This window comes from Drosophila mauritiana, chromosome 2R, assembly GCF_004382145.1.
Source record: "Drosophila mauritiana strain mau12 chromosome 2R, ASM438214v1, whole genome shotgun sequence".
NCBI lineage: Eukaryota > Metazoa > Arthropoda > Insecta > Diptera > Drosophilidae > Drosophila > Drosophila mauritiana.
In genome coordinates this window covers 17,889,686-17,911,480 of record NC_046668.1, presented here as the reverse complement: position 1 = coordinate 17,911,480, position 21,795 = coordinate 17,889,686, and the positions used below count along the sequence as shown (strand labels likewise).

General features: G+C 41.4%; 2 protein-coding genes and 1 non-coding gene across 30 annotated transcripts in view; 2 read left to right on the top strand and 1 right to left on the bottom strand.

Moving 5' to 3' along the window:
• The window catches only part of LOC117138084 (heterogeneous nuclear ribonucleoprotein L), a 94,146-nt gene that overhangs the window by 56,008 nt on the left and 16,343 nt on the right, over positions 1-21,795 (top strand). For 5 of the 27 annotated variants that reach the window (XM_033299917.1, XM_033299926.1, XM_033299915.1 and 2 more), the window contains exon 5: positions 19,812-19,859. The exons of 4 other annotated variants lie outside the window; for them this stretch is intronic. In XM_033299917.1, the coding sequence (XP_033155808.1) occupies positions 19,812-19,859 (48 nt within the window). Of the gene's footprint in view, positions 1-901; positions 1,895-3,530; positions 3,603-18,820; positions 19,424-19,811; positions 19,860-21,795 lie in introns of those variants that run through there. 18 more of the 27 variants (XM_033299933.1, XM_033299910.1, XM_033299911.1 and 15 more) reach the window with 9 other exon arrangements.
• On the top strand, positions 3,095-3,166 carry Trnae-uuc. Its single transcript has one exon. It is a non-coding gene; the product is annotated as a tRNA-Glu (tRNA).
• Positions 13,231-14,576, bottom strand: LOC117138086. 2 transcript variants are annotated; one of them, XM_033299937.1, is made up of 2 exons: positions 14,173-14,576; positions 13,231-13,733 (listed from the first exon to the last, which is right to left on the bottom strand). In XM_033299937.1, the coding sequence occupies exon 2, from the start codon at positions 13,659-13,661 to the stop codon at positions 13,311-13,313; it is 351 nt and encodes a 116-aa protein (XP_033155828.1). In that variant the 5' UTR covers positions 13,662-13,733; positions 14,173-14,576; the 3' UTR covers positions 13,231-13,310. The 2 variants fall into 2 exon arrangements, with proteins under 2 accessions (XP_033155828.1, XP_033155827.1); XM_033299936.1 differs by lacking the exon at positions 14,173-14,576 and adding an exon at positions 13,783-13,854.

Here is a 21,795-nt window from a genome sequence, read left to right as displayed (position 1 = left end):
ATGCTAATGATTTGCTTTTATTTTTGCCACAGTTTTCGGTTTTGATTAACAATAACAACCACCACTACAGCCACACGGATAAGGCTTAGAATCGTATGAGTAGCATACCTAGCATCCACTGCGTGGGTCCCAACTTTACAGCTATATAATACCATTCTAGTACTACCCGCCCGTCCACCAGCCACCACCCACCTGCCTGCCTTGCCTGCCAAGCTATCCACAACTAATCAATACTAAACTAGCTAATCCCCAACTAACCAGAGGTTACTACTGCCAGATCCTATCGAATGATAACCAATGAGAGAAGCGGGAGAAAACGACTTTTCTAAACCGCACTATTTGCTACCCTACTAACCCACTTTTTGTTGTGTATGTGTGCGTCTCTGTGTGCGTAAATAATGGGCTGACCAGAAACGAATCTATATAGAAATAACTATATATTCTACCCCAAGTAAAAGACAAGTATTCCAACCAGAACAACTACAGAAAACTATAACTACAACAACAACAGCTACAACAACAACAGAATGCAACCAACAAAAAAATATCTAAAATCTAAGCCAGAATGCACCAAATTCAAGAAATTCAAATTCTTTTGAAATAACATTCAATTTTATGCAATCTATACAAGCAAATCAAGTAAGAAAATAAAAAAAAAAATACTGAAATTCAAAAACCACGAAAATGCAAAAATAAATATATATAAAGTATAGATATATGTATTTAAAAATAACTCTTTGGGCAGGACCAAGCATCACAACAAAAACGAAACTCGCAGAAACAAACTAAAAATTTTGCAAGAATTCTCACTGTCTCTCTCTCACTATCAAAAATCAAAATAAATCACAACCAACACTATCTACTATCTATCTCTATCTCGCTTGTGTTTGTCTGTGTGCAGGAGAGATGCAAAGCACTGTTGTTGTTGCACTTGATGATGCAGCCGAGGAGCGAGCGGAAAAGTGGGAAAATTCGACGGAAAAGCGGATACTACGGATGCTACGGATGATACAACGGCCAGAAATGGAACTGGACCATCCCAGCGCCGCAACGAGAGTGGAGCTAAGAAGCTCCAAGATTCAAAAGATACCTGCATCACAGATACTACCGGCACTAATACTACTGCTAATGCTATTAGTACAACTGCCCATACAGCCCCAGCAATTAGTTGTCGTTATAAAGCGAAGTCGTATTTGAACAGATCCTTGAAATGTTGTTTGAGTGCCACACACAAGACTGAGTTGCAAGTGGCAACAAAACGAAAGTTTTTGAATTGAATTGCATAAAACTGAAACATACATATATCGGAATATATATATCCGGAGCTATACATTCGAGCGAGTATGTTGCCAATTGTGGTTGTTGCTGTGCCTGATGTGTTACATAACCCAAAAAAATCCGACGAAACGCGATTGAAAACCGAAAGAGAACGAAACACATAGAACTGCTTGTTTGGATCTCATGTATAATATGTGCATATACTTTTTGTTCGATTTACCATACCATGAACCACAGCTTTCAATTCCAAATTGAAGTTTATTTAATTTACAGTTTTATATTAATGGAACATGATATAAAAATGAACTAAACAAACACCGTCTAGCTAAACATTTACCATTGGGATCTGTTCAAAGTAGTAGTCATTATTATCGCCACTGATTTTGGGGCCTGTAGAGAGAGTTGTATGAACGCTGATGGTATTAGTCGGTTGGTATCGCTTTCGGTATCGGAATCAGTATGGGTATCCGTATCCGTATCGGTACCATATTGAATGTAGTTCCCACCGCCGGGCACCGAAACATCGCTTTTTTTTGGTGCCCGGCCGTTCTCAGGGAAGTGGTGGTATATTGGACATGAGAGGCGATTCGTCGACTACACAGCGACTGTGCCGGAGGTGAGTCAGTTGAAGCACTCTAATCTAACCCTATGTCTAAGTACAAACCATTTCATAGTTTTAAGTGCAAAGTCAGAATGTAAAATGTCTAAGCCCAGCACGCTTTAAGAAATATTTTCGCATTTTATACCGGCTAAGTCTATGGACAGCTGTAATTAGAAATAATTCATAAGAATGACTCCCTCAAAAAAATATATATACTTATACTTAGAACATAAGAACAATAATAAATTGTGTTGTATGGATTTTGGTCATGCAAACCAATTAGTCGAGAACATTATTCTCTCGAATAGTTCAGCATCCACTTGATATAATTTCACAAGGCCGTTAAAACAAACTTCGCCACCCCGGCAATCGATGTAAATCATTAGTCCATTTAACCATAAAAAGTCAATAAAACAAACGCAAAATGGTGCACATAAAAATTAATTGCACCGAGCTGGGCGAATCATTTAGGGGTAAAATAGTGGGGCAAACGAAAACAAATAAATAAATAAATTAAACAGGTTCTGAACAACTCGTTGCTGGGCCATTAGAGGTGGTCTGTGCAGTTATTGGGGTCGCCATTGAGTGATTGCTGTTTTTTGGTCAGGTCGGTTAGTAGAAGTTGGCCCTGAAACTGAAACTTTGGCGGACCGTGTGAACAACCCAACCAGCTGGCTGAAATTCGCAATGTACAACTACTCGAGTTCTCAAATGATGGATTTTCTGTGTGGTTAGATGGCTTTCCTTGCCATATACATAATACCTAATTCCCGATAATCTTGCTTAGAAAGCAAGGTTGATTTATAGGACTGTCGTCTTTTATCTTCGCCCGTGACGTATGGCTCATTTGTGTCCACTTCGTTTCGCTAAAAGAGTGTGTGGTTGTCATAAATTAATCCACTTTATGTGTATTATATAAGCTGGCTGGCGTGAGTTTCTGAATGGCGTTTCTTTGTCTTATTTGTGATAGCTTGCTGTTGCCTGACCTGCCCCAAAGTGGCCCCCGTTTCTTTTTGTTCATCCCACTATATTATATAAATACTGATTCATTGGCATGCAAGGCAATGAATTACGCGGCGGCAGCTGCACATCCTCTAATATTAGCGTGAATATTATTTATTTTCTTAGTGTGATGACTCTTCTGGGTCTTTTTCGCTGCGATGTTGAAAAGTGAGTGCAAAACATAGTATGGAAATGGGAATTGCCATTTGTGGCTCCCATATGGTCTAGTGGCTAGGATATCTGGCTTTCACCCAGAAGGCCCGGGTTCGATTCCCGGTATGGGAAAAGTTTTTTTTTTGCTGCAACCTTCTTCAATTCTCAACTTTTTTTCTTTCGCAATTCTTGGAGGTTAACCGGATATCACATGGGTAGTTTTTTCTAGTTAGCTTTAAAAGGAAAGAAAATCAAGTGAAAAACAGAAACTCAAGAAGCAACGCCACAGATACACACACCACAACTACAACAACAAATGCCAAACAACCAACCAACCAACCAACCAATCAACAACATCAACAACAACTACAACAACAGCTACAACAAAAAGCTACCAACCAACCAATACCAAACCAAACCAAACAGAAATTCAACAAATTTGTGGATACATTTATCACGCGCAAACTGTTTGCCATTTGCTCTTATCTCATTTCAGTTAAGGAGATTGGAAATGGCCGCTCGCCATTACTGCAGGAGCCTCTATACGGTACACGACCTCAGCCCTACAGTGAGTAGAAGGCGCCTATTCATTTGTAGTTTCTGTTTAGCTGACAAATGTTGTGTCCCCTGACCTCTGACCCTTGATTCTCCCCGCCCCAACAACCGCCCCCAACCTCTCATTAATTTTGCGTTCCTTATTTCCGAACCAAAAAAAAAAAAGAAAAAACACAAAAAAGAGAAAACCCAAACTATGTTGGATCCGTGTGATTGTTGATTGTTTGGTTGCGTTGAAATATTTGAATTTTTTTTATTGATTATCGTTATTTATGTGGCCACTTTAGCTAAGATCTTATAGTAGTCACATGAATTTCGTTTTCTTAACGATGGAAAGCTGAGAAAAGACACACAGACACTGACTCACAACTAGTTGGGAAAAGTTCTCCTAATTGCAGGCTCTAAATGCAATCATTACAATTTTCTCGCCGACAAATGCGCAATTAAATGCAAAATTATGAGCCAAATGCCGAGAGTGTAATCCTAATTAACTCGGTTATGAGAGCGACAAACACTCGACCCAATTTCCTTCGCTCGAGAATTCTATTAAGACAAATGGGCGGCAAGGACGCAAACTTTTGAGTCAACAAATAATCGAATGCCAGACTTCTTTGGACCCTAAAACGTGACTCGACGATAGGTTCCTCCCGAACGAAAGTCAGCATCCTGGGGGGAAAAAAGAAGGAAAGAACCAGAATTGTGTCACCGCCAACAGAAGAACTGCAAAAGGAAATGAGAGCTGTACAAAGTGGGTGCCACGTAGGAGTGGTTGTCGGTTGATGGTGGTTCAATATTATTGTACGAACATGTGTCTTCATTTCGTTGTCGACTTTGTGGCCTGCCAAGACCATCAACACTTGCTCCACTCCACTTCTCCCACAAATCGATTCCGCTTCTAGCGTTCTCTGTGTGTGCGTGCAAAGTGCAAAATTAATTGATTTTTTATAGCATTTTCGAGCATTGCCCGACGTTTCTATTTCAATTGCGAGCAACGAAGTGTGAAATTTCCACCGAAAGCCAAGAGAATTGGGTCGAAGAGTTGCTTTCCGCTTGGCAATAAAATGATAAATATGGCCTGGCCGCAAATCAAGGGGAAAAGGATTTCCAAAAAGCAAAAAAAAAAAACTTGAAGCGAAACTAATCCCTTAATTAAGGCAATTCTTTAGCCTCCGAATAAGAGTCGTTGGCTTAATTTGCTGGCATATTTACTTTGTTGCTTATCGATCGTTGGGAAACTTTCCTTAGCTAAAGGAGAGGAAACTCGACGCCTTGGGGCCGCACCTAGTTACAACTTTTGCATTATCTAAAGGCCGCAAACTATAAACTAAAAACCTCTGCCGCAGAACTCAGCCTCCTGCTGCTGCTTGGTTATCAAAACTTATGTAACCTGCCCTAAGGATATGCCGGCTCGTTTATAATTTTTGCCAGACAGAATCTACACCCAGCCAGCCTCCCTGTGGATGTTCTAATTTGTTGTGCGTAAATAACATTTCGAATTGGCCTGCCTTTTTGCATTAGGTTAGGCCTGCCCTCAAAGTTTCCTTGGCAAACAACAATTGCTGGAGGAAGTTCTCCGCCCTGTATGGATGTTTTGTGGAAGGGGGATGGGTTTTTCGGGCTGTGGGCCTTGGGCCCTGGGATTTGGGGACAGACAAACTGATGCAGAAGATTAAGTAAAAATCCGTCTCAAACTGATGCTTGGCTGCTGCTTTTAATTGCATTTTACGCAAAAGTTTAAGTTCTCGTCGTTGCCTAGGTTTCAATTAGAGGCTTGGGGTTTGGTCCTCCATCTCCATCTAGATTCACCATTGCTATCTGTAAGTGCTTATGCTTTGGTCCATGCCAGCCCCCATGCGAAGTTTCTTTATATCAAATACTGTGGGGAGTTGGGAAAACTTTTGGCCACTGCTCTCCGTGTTCTGCTCCTCTTTGTTGTATTCCTCGGGAGTTATTTCGTTGATTTTCGATTGTAAACGGTAGCCTCTGACCCCCAGACCATTCCAAATCCCCGATTTACCACCACCCCAAAAGCTGGGAAAGTTTTGCAAGCAAATTTTCTTATCCTTGCTATTTGTTTGATAATTGGCCATGGCCACGGCATTTGGCATTGTATACTCATGCCACCTCGTCCCTGTTTTCTTTTTTTTTATTTTTTCATTTGTGTGTTGGGATAAAGTTTTAGTTTGCTTCCAGCTGAAAAGTCGAAATTCAATTGATTTGAAAGGGCGCGCAGAGGCAGGGAAGAGTTCAAAGTGTAATGGATTCATTCGGAGTTTGTTGTGCTCGGTTTTTATTTTTTATTTTTATTTGATTCTCCACTCTACTTCTGTTTGCTTTTGACCCCTCACATTTCTTCTCGCTTGGTTGCATGTTTGCTCGTGGATTTTGGCATGCTCGGGGCTAAATAGATGTGGTTAAAGAGCTCAGCTAAATATGCTTCGTGTTGGCAAATATTTTTCCATGATTGGACCATTTGTTGTCTTTTCCTATTAGATGATTTCTACTTTGCTGAGTTAATTTACAAACTGTAGAGCAGCAGTTGATTCAACTAGTTTGGCTCTGAAGTGAGAGTATATTTTCTAGGATTTTTCTGAATCAATTAAATAATTGAATGTGCCAATTTTCATGAAAGCGCAATCGAGTTGTGCTGCCAATGAATATATTTATGTATGTGTTTCCCTTATATTCCGAATCAGCAGAACTCACCTCTTCATTTCCGCCAACATGCCAGATGAGTTTATGCATAGCTGATCACTTTTCCGTCCGTTGTTTTTCCTTTGTCAATTTCCCTTTGGGTTATGTATGGGTGTGTGGAGCCCTCTTTCCCTGGCCTAATCAGAAAATAACACGGAACCCCCAGTCTCAGTTGCACTTATGACAACCCCGAGTAAGAAAATTCCGACATTCAAAGGCGGACGAGCGAGATGTGCAGTGAATTCTTTGGGGACTCTGCCGGAGTAGCCGGCATTCTTCTTTGGCTGCCTAATAAGCATCCTTGGGGAAATTATGATGAGCAGAATTCAATTTCGTGTTTAATTTGCAGTGAATCCGTTTCTTTCACTTAGTCGGACTTACCTTTAGTGCCGATTTGCCTGGCACAACAGGAGTAATAAAATACACAGAACAGGAAAGTAACGGAAGCAATCTTTGCTCACCCCCCAAAAAAAATCTTAAAGGCAACTTTTTTGGCTTTGTTTAGGCAGTGAGAAAAGTTTTTATTTTCCTCGAACAATTTTCGTTAAGTTTCCAACCCGAACCGCTGCTAAAATGCAAATTTGTAGCCCCCTTTGTTTTCACTCTGCTGCCCCTTACATTATACAAATAAATTTCTATGTATTATCTTTCTCGAATGCATTCGCGGCTCTTTGGCCTTTTCTCCATTTCGAATTCTTTTTTTTTTTTTTTTGGCTTTTAACCGCAATGAGCGCTTTTCATTATTTACTATGGAACAACAATATCCCTTTTCTTTTCATTATTTTATTTATATTTTATGCTGGCACTTTTGTGGTTCTTGCTGCTGCATAAATAGGTATTTTTAATTTTGCCGCAAAGTTTTTTTTTCGGGGGTTCTTCGTTTTCAGAAAGCAAATGAAATGCTAAAGTGATTTTTATTAAAAAGTTTACTTTTTAATCTGATGTGCTCGTCACATTCCACTTATTCCCCACCGCTCTTTTTTCTTATATTTATTTAATTTTTACGTCTGCTCTTTTCCTTTGCATAATTTTCCTCTGCGGTTTGCTGGCCGTCATGTGGCAGTGAGGTTAATTAAAATAAAAATTAAAATTTTTTGTGTTGTCTTCTCTTAATGTTAAAGCGCACTGAGGAAGCCAAGTCTGCAGTTATGCATTAACAGCAAACTTTCAGAAAGCCAGTTTTGTTAATTAGCATGCCATAAGGCCATAATCCCCCGAAGCCCCGAAAAGTATGCTAAGCAAGAGAAATGATTCCAGGGCTTTCTGGCTCATCCCAGTGCAATTTCAATTGCAATTCATTACGATTAACATATTTAAGGTCTCGGCGTGGCCTTTGTCATGTGCGTGGGGACATGAATCACTGATCATTCTCGGCAATCGTTCACACCTCTAAGCCCAGCAAATTCCCACAGGCAGTCTGTATATTGCCAGTCTGAGCTTTTCCCCTGGGTGGCCAGTGAAATGCGTGAAAGCCGTCGGTCCCCAAAGGATAAGACGCCACTCCACTGGGCCGCAAAACCATTCGACAGCCACGAAAGTGCGCCTGTAAAAACAAAATGGCCAACAACCCGGCCGGAAGTTGTGCGTTGCCTCGAGCGCTTGGCTGGAACAACTGTAAATGGGAGCGTGACTACAGCAGCTTGGTCCGCCATTGCGGCTCACTTTGCTGCCGTTTCCGGTGCGGCAGGAAGTGTTTTTAATTTTAATGCAAGTACTCTTCTGACTACACTTTGTAGATGGGCTTACAGATGAAAAAAAAACATATCTATTTGGAAACTAGGTAATATAACTTTCATTTATACCAAAATCATTTGTTACAAAAATGATATTAGTTAGAAAACTTCACAATTAAAGTGACTATAAATATTTAAGTCGATTTCTATGTCTACGATTTTAATGTAGAATGCAAGTTCGTTGTAATTTTTGTCTCTTAAGAAGCTGGAGCATCTTTCAGCTGATAGCATCATCAATTCCTTCCGCAATTCGAGCTTTTTATCAAAAATTCAGCAACATGCAATGCAATTCCCAAGTTTGAATTGTGTGTCATATATTTTGCTCCCGCGTCAGCTTGTCCTACCTCCAGGATTCTGCTGATACTGGTGCCTCTTGTTCATTGGTGTTGCTTCAGCTGCCATGGGGAAACTTTTATGAGAAATTGAACGTCAGAATTTGCCGTCTCCACGGCAGTCTTGTGTTTTGCATTATTGCCATGCCATAACAGCCTGCGGCATTGCATTTGAAAGTTATCAGCGAAAAAACTGAGCAACTGGGGAGGCGAGAAAAAATAGGTGAAGAGAAGCCATTACAGCCAAGATGGGTAGTTGGCTAGATGGGCAGCATCTGCTGCAGTCGGAATTGTGACGGAAAGTTACTTACTTGAGCTCGATTTCAGTTGTCGAGTGTTTTTCAATTGTTATGCTGCGCCGGAGCACTCGAATCGTATCTGCCATCAACACATCATCTCGTGTACCTATTTTTTTGTGTGTGTTTCAGTGGGGGGTGTCGTTTATTGCGAAATATTGGCAACAGTCTGCCGCAAATTGAGGAAGCCAAACATTTAGCCCAATCCCCCCTGCCAATCTCCTCAGTTATCTTGGCCATCTCTGGGCTGCCATTGTTGTCGGAGAGCTGAGCGCCCTGTCACAATGTCTTTTCTGGGGGCCCCAACTGTCTGTTGTTATTGAAACATTTCTGGCCAGATAATAATTTTGCTTTATTATTTTCTGGCTTCTGTCGTTCGGCCATTCTGTCCCATCGAGTGCGAGTGGCCTTTGTTGATGGTGCTGCTACTGCACTCTGAGCATCGATAATTGGCGAATTTTGGCACTTGCAGCCGCTCTTCACCTCCCGCCCGATCCAAATCTGAATCTGACAAGCCATTGGCCATTTTGGGAAAGGGGAGAGCCTGTCGTTTTCCGATTGTTTAACTGTTGTCAGCCCAGCCGCAGCAGACCCAGCACTGGTGGGAAAATATTGCCAGCAATTTGGCCATCATCGTTGGCATCTCGTCATCGTCATTGTGCGTAATTGAGTGTAGCTTTCGGTGATGCCTCCTCAAAATGTCGATTGCGCTGGAGAGCAGGACAATAAGAGGCGCATTCATTGTTCAGCCGGATAAGCGGACGGAATCAAAGAGGCCAGAAAGCAGTTGGCAGATTGAATATTGAATATTGGCTAAAAGGGGGGTACTCAGTAATGCAGACAACTACTTATAAGCCACGTTAGTACGGGCAGGCAATCGCTTTTGATGGTTTCTTGGTAAGCTTCGTTGCTAGGATGATTTCCTAATTAATAGGCACTATTGCTAAGACCGAATTCTGAATTAAACATAAATTTAAATTGGATGAATGAGCACATATTACTTTTGAGTAAGATAAATATTAAAGAATCCTTTATAACATAATATAAAATCTGACATTTATTAATCTGAGAAGCTACTATTTTCCAAACCAATTGTAAAAGTCTCGTGCAACACTGCGTATGAGTAATTACTCAGAGTCCACTACCATGAAAATATTGCCAGCTCATTGGGGTGCACTGAGGAGAAAATCTTTAGCGAGGGGTTGAGGGTTCCAATATCACATGTCAAGAGTCTCGAGTGCCTTGGACCTTGGGCCCTTTAGCCCGCCGTTGTGGTTGTTGTTGTCAGTGCTCAAAGTTGCATGCAACGCAAATTGGCGGCATCGCATCTCCAGCCACTCAGTTCAGTTACAGTGGTGGCACACAGTGGTGACACACTGGGACAGATTACATGCATGGAAACAAAAGACTGACTGGGACATTGTGCAACTGTCATCGGCGGTTGTCGTCCAACTAAGCATTTAATTTTAGCGCAGCCAGCGACAATTTTAGTGGTCGGAAAAGTCGGAAAAGCGCTCGCAGGCCCTGCGGCCACTTTGCTGTTGCTGCTATTGCCGCAGTTGCACAATATCTACGTATGTATGCAAACGGCTGTTAACTGTTGACGTTGGGAAATTGTAACTGTAACAAAAGACAAGGCAACGTATCCCCCGAACACAATGAATGCGAACCGCGAATTGCGAATGCGAATGGCAAACGTCGCTGATGGCCGGGAAATTGAATTAGCAAAATGCCTGCAACTTGTAGCAATCGCTGGTAGGGAAAACTGATGAGGAGGGCAATGGAAATGGCAACTGACTCGAGAAAAACATCTTAGGAGGTCGGTCGTCTGAATTATGCACTACTCAAGTTAATTGCAGCATTTGGTGGAGGGGATTGTGGGGATAGGATATAACCAACTACCTCTCATGGCTAACATCTGACAAGCTGGCTAAAAACGCAAAAAGAAACAAAAAAGCAAAGGAAACTTATTCAATTAAACTTTGCCAGCCATGTAATGGAAAATGTGCTCCTAATGGAGGGCAACCTTGGGCGGCAGCACCACTAGTAACCACCGACTGTGGGCCTGAATAAATTCAGTTTTAAATGAAATTTCGTTAAAATATAATATTTGCCAAGCTCCATTTGCTGGGCAGGAAGGCGTGTTCCACATGTGACATGCGTTGAAATTTTTCATTTGATCATCCTGCTGCTGCGGCAGCATCTGCAGCTGCACATGCAAATTAGAGTGTTATTATATGGGCCAACTCTGAACTAAGAGGCTCTGATGAATGGGAATTGTGCGGAACGCTGAACGCAGAAAGCAAAACTCAGAGCTCAACCCTCGAGCGAGCTTTTGACTTTTTGGCCAGCTCACGACAAAATCTCTGGGGACGTTGTTTCATTCACAACACACACACAGAGAGACACACTATTTCCCAGGGAAAACTGGCTCTGATTTATGCATGTCCTGTTGCCACATGAGTCCTAAGCTCCCCCCATCCTCCCGTTCACATTGTTTGATTAATTTCATAAGCTTTGGCCCCGGGTCGCCAAAAAGGACAACACATGTCGCCCGTACAGTTTGTTTTAATTGTTGCAGCACTTCGTTGGCTTAAAGAGCTTGAGTAGTCGAGGAATTACACTCAACGGGATCTGATGGGGCATTAAATATTCCATTTATGGTCTTTAAATATTTATTCAACGATGATGAGCGAAGGAAAGTGAAATTGTGCGAAAGAAAACTAATTTAAATAAAATTATGCTGCTCCATTGTTAGGTGTTTTTTTTCCAGATTTTTCAGTTGTGTTTTCGCTAAGCCAGCTGACCGAACCCACCCGTCGTGGAGCTGGAACATACTTGCGCATACATTTACCCTAATGCCATGCCCGGGGGTTTCTCCCACATTTTTGCTGGCCGTGTGCCAGGACGAAGTGCTCTGCCAGGACGACGAGAGCGTAGCGAGTGGGAATACGCAGACACATATATGTATGTACGCACAGGCAGCAACAGTCTGCCTGTTTGCTCTTCGCCAATATTCAAAAACTGATTTTCATATGTCTTTTAAGTTTATTTGCGAGCGGAAAGATTGTGGGTAGACACAGACCGCCTTCCGTTCCCTTCCTTACTTGTTACCATTTCTGTATCTGTTTTGGCATCGTCTTGTGGCCCTTATCGTATCCGGCACACGCATAAAAGTTGGCCGAGTGTTTGCAAATTTTTTTTGCTCCTCGCTTCGCTCTCTTTCAACTTTTTTATTGGGCCCGAATTTAATTCACAGAGGAAACAGCAGAGCTCCTGTGCGCAAGTTTTTTGAAAAGCGATTTCAAATGCAAATTTTATTGAAACAGGGGAGTCGTCCTGTGTGCGTACCAAGATAGCAAGATGGAGATTAAAATCAATTCAATTTGCTGCAAACCCAGCAAAAGTGGTAATAATTTTTGTTCTTTGTTTTGCCAAGGCACACACACACACATTTCTTTTTACTTAACATAATGAGATTTTGAGCGAGTGCGTTTATTGTTACGGAATTTACAATGGCTTAGCCTATGGGAATTTCGTTTTGTCAGCGAAATGAAATTGAGCAGAGGGATGTTAGGCACAGTCGGTTGGTCATTAATTGACCCATTTCTTAGCGGACTTCGGTTGCCTGCCAGGCACACTGTTGCCTGCCAATATATCACACGATATGCACCATTAAGTGCTCGCCTAATGGGCGACCATTTATCAAACACTTCGATGTGCTGCCAAGTGCTAAGGAACAGAGCCAGGATGAGCTTCGATATTTGGAGAAAATCAGGAGTAAAGCAAGGCGTCAGATGCCAAAGTGTTTGTCATAATAAAAGTTACTTAAAAGTTGAGCGAAAAATATCTGGACGAGCATATAAATCAATGCCTGGCCAGGTACAACATGGCGCATGGTTGATTTATATGCTGCCACTAGGCTGGGTTTCTCCACTTTTTCTCCATAGCAACTTTTCTGGGTAAACAAAGGCGATAATTACCCAGCCTACGAGGCGTATGCGTAATTTCGTCCTATCTGTAGTGATTGCGTATACGCCGAGTGGTTCACATAGCAGTTTTTGCAAGTGCGTTGTATTTACTGAGAACTTGAGCACTCCTGTATATCTTTTTCTGCGTATCTCGTGTACTATTTGGTAGTTTGCTTAGGCAAAGTGCAATGTGGCACCAGGTGATGCTGTGCAACACTCCCAGCAGGCTGCCACAATTTATTGCTCTGGCTTCGACAGCCTCTGGGCAATCAAATAACAAAATGGCAGCGCTGCTCTTTGACATTTAATTGCGCCGTTGGTGGCAAGCTTATGAAATATTTTTGTGACACGGCTCCAATGCTCCAGAGAAGAACCTCTTTCATCACCCCCTTGCTCTCTGCACATTTCTCCATTCCAATTCCATGTGCTGCCGATTTTAATAAACGCAGAACTTGTCCTCTGTTGTTTTCGACCCGCAGCTTGTGGTTCCCATTTGGTTTCGAGGAAAACAATCCAGCCACCACATTGCACATTTTCATTTGCTGAGTGCACCAGCGAAACGAGCTGGGTTCTTTTTTAAAAATGTTTGGTTGTTAATTGCACAAAACGATTACCTAAAATCTAAAACCAATATAAATTTATTAATAATTTGAATTGATTCAAGTAATTTTCAAAGAATCACGGATAAATTCAGTTCATCGCCACTCCACAGAGATGTCTCCTTCCTCCTTTTCCTTGTATGTATAGCACTTTTCTTTGCCCAACTCCCACAAGCATAAGAATGCTGTGCGGACTGCAGCTTGTGTTTTATTATCTTCTGCCAGCGGTTTGTTCAGGCGGCATCCCACATAGAGCAGCCGAAGGATGAACTTTACGCTCTTACCGGTCAGGATGTACTTAGAAACTATAGTCGTAATGTGAACCATCAGGTTTGAAGAGATCGGCCGATCCTCGTTGAAGCTTTCAACCTGACGGATGAGAACCTTTATGGCGGCCAACACGGCTATGTCGAATAGGTCTCTCCTGTTTAATTGTGGTTGACACATTTCGGTCAATTCACCTTCAGATCCCAAGGCAGCGGCAAAAAGCAGAATAAAGGTTAAGACGAGCAGATGATTCTGTTGGGAAGAGGGATTAAAATGTGGTCAAAATTTTCAATGATCCTACCATTCTTTCAAAGTTTATTCTACACTCATAAAAGATTGTGTTACAAATGAATAAACCGAAAAGTTACAAGCCAAATGTATTCGTAATTGACCGGAAAATCTTAATTAGAATGCTTCAAATCATGTATCATGCGTTTCTGCTGCACAAAGGGTTATGTAAGAAAGTATACCGCTCTTCACTTGAATTTTCAGAATTTTTATATATCTTATTAGCTAATATCTGTGCCGCCGGCATTGACCTTGCTTGGTCAAAATGGGTATTTATCAACAACGCCGCCAATGGCAAACAAATAGAACAGAGGCACGCGAGAAATGCAATGCGAATGGGAAGCGATTAATGAAAACAGATTCTGTGTGATTCTGCACTGCGTTCAAATTGGTTCGGATTTACCTCATAAATGAGACGCCAAAATCAAATTTCCACTGAGCCCCATGGAGTGCGGAAAAATTGCTATTTTCCTTTAGCCGTCTGCAGTGTTTACAATTTCCCCGAGCTTTTATATATGACGCTCAGTTGTTGATAGTTTCTGCGTGCGCCTGTTTTCAATGAAATTGTTCAATTCCGATTTCCATTCGGTGTGGGAAAATAAATTTTCCGAATTATGCAAGAGGCGAAGGGGGACCGCCCCCACTGGTCTCTTCATCAGAATGTCCGCTTGTTTATTCGCGTATTTGTTTGCTTTAGACGCTTGAAAAATATTCGGGCACTTAAAACGATGTGATCTATGCAACAATCCAATCCAAATACACAGGAAGAAAAATAATGTTATTAAATAAAGGGAAGAAGGTTCCAGTTCTACAATGTGTAAAATATATACGTAGAAAATACTTTTTTGACATAGCGATTATTATTTGTTTTTTCCCCATGAGAATTTGACACTGCGATCTTGTTTTTTTTTTCATTTTCATTAAGCGCTGAAATCTGTAACATCCCACTGGTATATATATTTGGTGAATATATTTCACATTTTAGCCTGTGCTCAGCAATTAATCCATTAATTTGAAGTGACAGATGGATGACGGCCAGAATATTTATGCACGGATTAATGTTCGCTGCTTATTAGATTAAGCACGTACATTTATTTGCAAATTAGTTCAGATACAGTGCGGTATTTAAATTTGATTGAATTTTTTCACTGTTTTTGTTTGCTTTGTTGCGCAGAACGGAAGATCTTGTTTTGAATTTCCTGGTTTTGCGGCCACGGAGTGCTCGGCAAATTGAATTTCCATCTTTTTTTCAAGCTCCACTTGTGTCTGCAATATACCATTTCCCATTTCACCAATTTCGTTTCACCGCGTTATTTACTTCCCTTGCAGCAAAACACATCCTTCCATTTCAACTTCCACTTCCATCGCCTCTATCGCTCCAGTTTTTTATGGCATCGAGAGCAGCGTTTATGGCCAAGAGCCATCAAACGGTCAACTTTCGCCGCAACAATGTATCCCCACTTACGCATATTTCTATTTGCGCTATTTGCTATTTTGCAATAGAAAACAAACAAATAAACGTCGCAGTGCATCGAATCCCTGAACGGGTTTCCCAGCTTACATAACTGCCACTATGACGACCATGATGATGGCGATGGCGATGGAGATGGGGAATGGCCAATGGCCAATGGCTCCTGATGAGCTCGGTTCAATGGCTCCGTGGTAACGCACATTCCCAAAGTGATTTTGATTTCGATTTCGTTCGATTCCGTTCGATTTGCTTTTGCAACGGGAGCGAACCATCAGTTCGGCAAAGATACAACGAACGAGTTCAATTGGTGAAAACCACTTTTGGCCGCCGGTTTGGAGCTTTATTTCCTGGCCATGGCCAAGCACTACACACTGCGCCACACCAGTGGCGAGATGGGAAAACTTGATTTTCCAGCTGGAAGCCATGGCAAGCGGAAAACGCATTCCCAGCCGGAGCGCGAGTTTCCCAGAGCTGTCTTCGTCCATGTCGTCGCATGTTGCTCTAATTGCATGACAAACTCTTTGCCAACTTTCACACACTTTTGGCGTTATCTGCGGAGGTAAAACTGCAGCTTTGGCTTAAAACTGCCTGGCCATAAGTGTCACATATCAAAAGGAAAGTGAAATTTTGTTGTTACGACCGTGGCAGCCGGCGGAAATTGTTTAACTGATGGGAGAGCACTGGGGAAATTCAAAACGATTGCGTTCTTAAAATTGATTGTCATATAAAAAGTTATTCGTGTTGAACTTGTAACTGGTTTTAAAATAAAATACAGCTTTGCATTATATTACCAAAATGAAATATCTGTTGTATATCGCATTTTGTAATAGCTTAAAAATAATATTATGTCGAAAAGAATTCGCAAAAATCAAATTGAATACAAGTAATTATGTATTAATTGCTTAGTAACAAATATTAAAGAATATTTATATGTGTATTAAATTATATTTAAATCTCGTCCTATGCACATTAGAAGCTCTTTGCCAACTTCGGACATAGTCCAACTGCCTTCTGACTTGGAATTTAGCAATTACGAAATACTTGAAAGACAACCGAGCGTATTTGAAATAGAACAGAGATACGAAACCGAAATTGTTGAAGACATTTTAATGTAATTAAATTTAAACGCAGCCTCTAATGATTTCGTCTGCCTTGTTTGCGTATCGCATCCTATGATTGTGCCAGAATTTAACAATAGAGACAGGCAAAAATCTAATAAGCATAATGAATAAACCCCGAAACTCGGGAAATTCAGCAGCTGAGTTGCTGTTTTCACTCAACACGTTGAACTTGTGCTGTCACCTGTGAAGGCAATGATGAACAGCCGCTCCCCTCCGTCCCACGGTTTTCCACAATTTTTCTTCCTTTTTGTTTTGTAATTTTTTTTTTTTTTTTTTTTTGAGATCCCATGGGTTGACCATGGCCGCTGGCATGTGGCAAATGTCTTGCAATCCACACCCGAGCCATGTAAATACGCCTGCTCTGCTCCGCTGTCGTTTGCTGTTTTGTTTAATTAATTTCTATATTAGATACACTTCATTAAAAATGCCTTGGTTGTGTGGTCGTGCCATTGTTGTGGGTTATTTTTGGCAATCGAAAGGAATTCGGTGATTGAGCAGCACAAATGTGGCTCGGCTGAGATCTGGGCCAGGAGATACGTTTAGGTTTACAGATTCATTCGTACAGCCTAATGGCTCGTATAAGATCTATGGCCGGTCTGCATAATTCAGTAAGCCGGTCGGTATATGTGTGTGCCCGGAACCCAAAACACTTTAGTTCCAAGCCTTTTTGGTGCTTCTGCCCTTGCAGGACTCTCCGCTCCTTTTGAAAGCTCCTGTCCTGTCCCGTCCATGGCATTCATCTGGCTGTGCCAGAGCAATTAACGCACTCTCTACGTCCAGGGCCAGAAGGTGAAAAGCGGGTCAAGAGGGGCTAAAGTAGGGGCTGAAAGGCTAAGGCTAAGCAAAGTGCCGCTCTGAAGTTCGGGGCCATGCATTTGTCGTCGCCGGCATAATGAAATGCATTTCAGTCCTCATTAGGCATGCCATTTTGAGATTCTGATTTTGCCTGACAGGATTTCAGCCCTCCACCCTGATGGAGTGGCTCCAATTGAAGTGCACATGGACTGACTTTAATTGGCCAAACCGTGGCAATAATTGAGCCGAATAGAAATCAGCACCTAACACCTTAAAATCTCATAAGATGCTAAAAAAAACTTATTTGGTTTTGGAACTTCCAAATCACCACGCAAATGACAAATTTTTGCTGAGTAAATATTACTAATATGCAAATATTGTTTTCAGAGTACCATGTTGATTTAATGGCATGCTGGTATTCCCTGAATAAATAGAGTTAATAAATGCAACTGAAAATGTATTCAACAAATTTTAGTCCACACTTAAAGTGAATTCATTTCTTATTTCGTTCCGCATTGTTTCCAGTTTATTTTCGCATACAATTAAAGGGTTTTTTGGGCTAGTAGAAGCGTTGCAACCACTTAATGTAACTTTGATGTTTTTCTGGCTACGCACCAAAGAAGTAGTTTCACCTGCTGCGGATATTCAGGCGGCAAGGAAACGAGTAAATAAAATAAAAACTCTTGCGGTTAAAGTTTTTCCGCCTTTGTTTTGGCTGTGCAAATGCTTGCAGCAAATGCAGTAGTAGCAGTAGTAGTAGCCCCCTTAAAAATTTTCCTACTCCCGCCCCTGTTCCGAAAATGGACTTCTCATTCGTGTGGCATTTTTTGGCACTTGCCACAATGGCCACGTTCCGCACTCACACTCGCAGAAAAAAAGGCGCATTCCGTGGCTCGTGGCACGTCGTTCTGCCAGTCGACTCCGCCATTCTACGGGCTTATGGGTGTGGCTAGGGGGCGGTAGGGCAATGGGGGCGTGGCTGCCACGGCTTTTTGGCAGCGGCACATTTGCTTTGTCATGTGCCATATTTCCTTCTCGCCCGGCAACTGTGCTGCGGTGACAAAGTATCTTTTGTTTAAAAACTGCAAATGTGGCTCTTTTCTTGAAAACTTGATTCGATTTCGTCAACTGCTTATCACATTTGCTTCTTTTGTTCCCTCAAATTAAATCCATCAATTTTCAACAACCTTTTCTAATGCCTTTGGTGGCAAATTAAACTAAACGTAATTAATCAGTAAGCAGCGGGCTTTGCGATGATAAGCTTATAAACTACTATCCTTTTTAGTTGAATAATTAAATTTTCTATGAGCACACATGTACGTATTTCAAAAATAGTAATAGATTTTAGACAAAAATATATGAAAAAAACGCTGTTCGCTTTTAAAAAACTAACGGCTTTTTAATATATTTAATTTTGGCGCGTAGGCTTTCAATTTTAAATTTTTTAGAGAATTAGCATAAAAAGTATCGATGACTTTAATTTTTTGTGTTGCCACTTAAATTTAAAGCACTGAAAGAAGTATTGCCCAATGCGATAGATTTAGCTTCGAAAAACTCACATATCGATATATTTGAGCAACCCTACATCTTCCCTAAAAAATCCAGAGCCGTAGTAGGCCTTTGAGTTAACAATTGTCAAATTCCAGACACTTCTAGTCATTCGTCTGTGAGACGTCTTACCGTAAAGTACACCTAGGAATACTCAATCCACAAATATATAAAAAAAAATCACAAAAAAACTGAACATAAAATTTGTGTTGTGTGTTACATTAAACAGTGTTAACTTTTATCGTGTTACCGACAATTGCTTCATTGCTTCGTGTTCACAAGTTGATTTTCGGCTGCCCAGTGTTAACCCTTAAAGAATCTTTCTACAAATTTTCACTGCCGATCGAGTTGTTCTGATTTGTGGCCTTAAAACCCAATAAAATCAAGTTGCTGCAGCATGAATAACCTGAACGCCAATGCCAGTGCCTTTTTGTGGCAGGTACCGCCGCCGCAGCAGTTGCCGCCTCAATCGGTGCAGCAGCAGACTGTGCAGTCGGTGCAGTCCATGCAGTCCGTGCAACATAGCCAGCTGCTCCAATCCGCTGTAGTCTCGCAGCCGCGCAAGTTTGGTGGGAACAAGAGCAACTATAACTACATGCAGAACCATGCCATTATGGGTCCGGGCGGCGGTCCCATGGGCGGGCTCGGTGGTAATCCTAACATCTACCGCAAGCGCCATTCAATCAACACCTACAATACCGGCTTATATCAAACCAATGGTAAGCAACGTGGGTCATCAGATGTTTGCAGAAATAAATATCTTTGATAAAAATATCCTACGAACATACAAATATTGCATTTGTAGTTGTAGTCATAGTGACTAAGCAAAAAAATTGTGACTTGGCAAAAATTAATCAAATGACTTTCGTCTTTTTTTTCGTAATGTTGAAAAACATTGACGTTGCCAAGCAAGTAATTCTTATGAATCCCTTTCCCTACCCTTACAACATTTGTCGCTAAACGCTGTTTAACACAGATGAATTATTCAAATTGAATTCTTGTACTACTCACTCACTGTTTGAATTATAAAATATACCATATATATTTTGTGCCATTTTCAACGATTGCATAAATCATTAACCAATTTATTTTCTTTTGTCTTTTCAGGTAAGTCGCTGTTTTCTATACCCGAAAATGTTGTTATGCTTGAGAGCCGTAAGTACATTTGAAACTAGAGCACATTTCAAACACACACGCGCACAAACCACACGCACACACGCAACACATCCCAAACAAATACACACGTACATCAACATTTGCAGATCGAATCAATCAATCAATCGTCCGGGGGCCAAAAGTTGAAAAGCTACGGTAGGGGCGATAGATTTCGCGATGAAATGTAAACGGCGAAATTAATTTCCAATTGATAGAGAAAGAAGGGGCTTGGGTAAAAGTTCAATTACAAAATAAAACAATGCATTTGGGCAGGAAATTATAAAGATCAAAAGATGCCAGCGCCGAATTTGCATCTCAATGCGAAATTTATTTTTTGCCATTAATCAATTTCGCTTCTGTTCCGTTCGGATCGGATCGTTTTGGTTTTTCTTCCAGTTTCCTGCTGGCCCGAAAGATGCAATTTGCATATTTTGTCTTGCATGAATTTTCAATTGCATTTTCTCGGTGCTTTTCTTCTGTTTATAGCGAGCTCCATTAACATTTCTATAATGTGATGACGTTGCTGTTCGCCCAGCGTCGTTTAAGATTTTCCCGATTTTTCCTGAAGGAAAATTTCTAATTTCTGGCATTGTTTTGGCCATTTGCATAATTTTCAATGCAGCAGCAATGCTCATTCATAGCTGCTGAAGGGATAGCTTGGTTTTAAGATGGGAAAGGTGCAAGTCAATTATTATTATGGCTCATTTTCTTAATCGCCACCAAGAAAACCCACCCAACCACCCAAACCATGGGATGGTGTCATAAAAATATGAAATTGCCGGACACGACACAGCGAAAGACCAAGAAGGCGAAACAAATTTGCACCATAATTAAAATAAATGCTTTCAATGGCCAATAATTGCCAAATAAATTAATTTTAATTGCAAGCAACCGTCGGCGGTTGCGGGTGGCAAAGCACAGCCTGGCTAAAAATATATTTCAAAGTGGCTAAAATAAAATGTGCGCTTTACATTCGCAAGAGGTCGGTGTCTCTCCGCCTTCTTATTTTCCTGCTCTCGTCGTTCGTTAATATATTTATTTATAAATGTTCCGCTTTCGAGAGTCTGTCCAATACGAGCGGTGCCACGCCCACTGTTCGCACCGCACCACCACCATCGCAATTTGTGCGGCAGATGTCGCTTTTTCTCTGTGCAGGTGGGAAACGGCCGAAAAACACTTAAAAATACATAAAAATACCAATGGGACGTGTGTGTGCGCCTCCGCCTGACATGTTTATGGTGGTTGCCTTCTGAAGATTTCCCCCTTAGAATGTTTTCCATGGGCTTAGCAGCGACCGAGTCACTCGAAGATTTATGTGGGCGTTCATTAAACGCACATCCGTCCCGTCCGCCAATCACTTAGTTAATATGCCACCGAGTATTTGCATACTCATTCAAAATGGCACCGAAAAAATTCGCATATTCGCGGGATTTTTCCCCCAGCCAGGGTTGTCGCCAACGAAGGCAAACTTGACTTGTTTGTTTATCTTTCTACCCTGGCCAAAAACGTCGGCATCTGTTGTCTCTGCACAAAAATAATGTACAATCGTACACATATCTCCCTTTTTTTTGGCCGTGTGTGTATTTGTAGTGGCTTAATTTGCTGACATTATTGCCATGAAGTGGGTGGCATTGTATTTGCCTTTTGGGCCTTATTGTTGTGGCTTACTTCTGCTGATTGACAGCGCATTTCGTTGCCTTTTTGTTTGGTTTCCTTTCGTTGTGGCCCAATATTTGCTTTCGCCTAATGCAGTTCTCCTCGAAACTTTGGCTTAGTAATTGTGTTTTGCGGCAGATAAAATTAATTAAATTAACTTTCTGTTGTTTTCCCTTTAACGCCACGCACAAACCTTCGCATGACAGGCCGTAAATCTTGTGGTTTCTCCACCCACCCGCGGTGAGAAAAAAAGCGGACATCTTCCCACAATAAATTCATA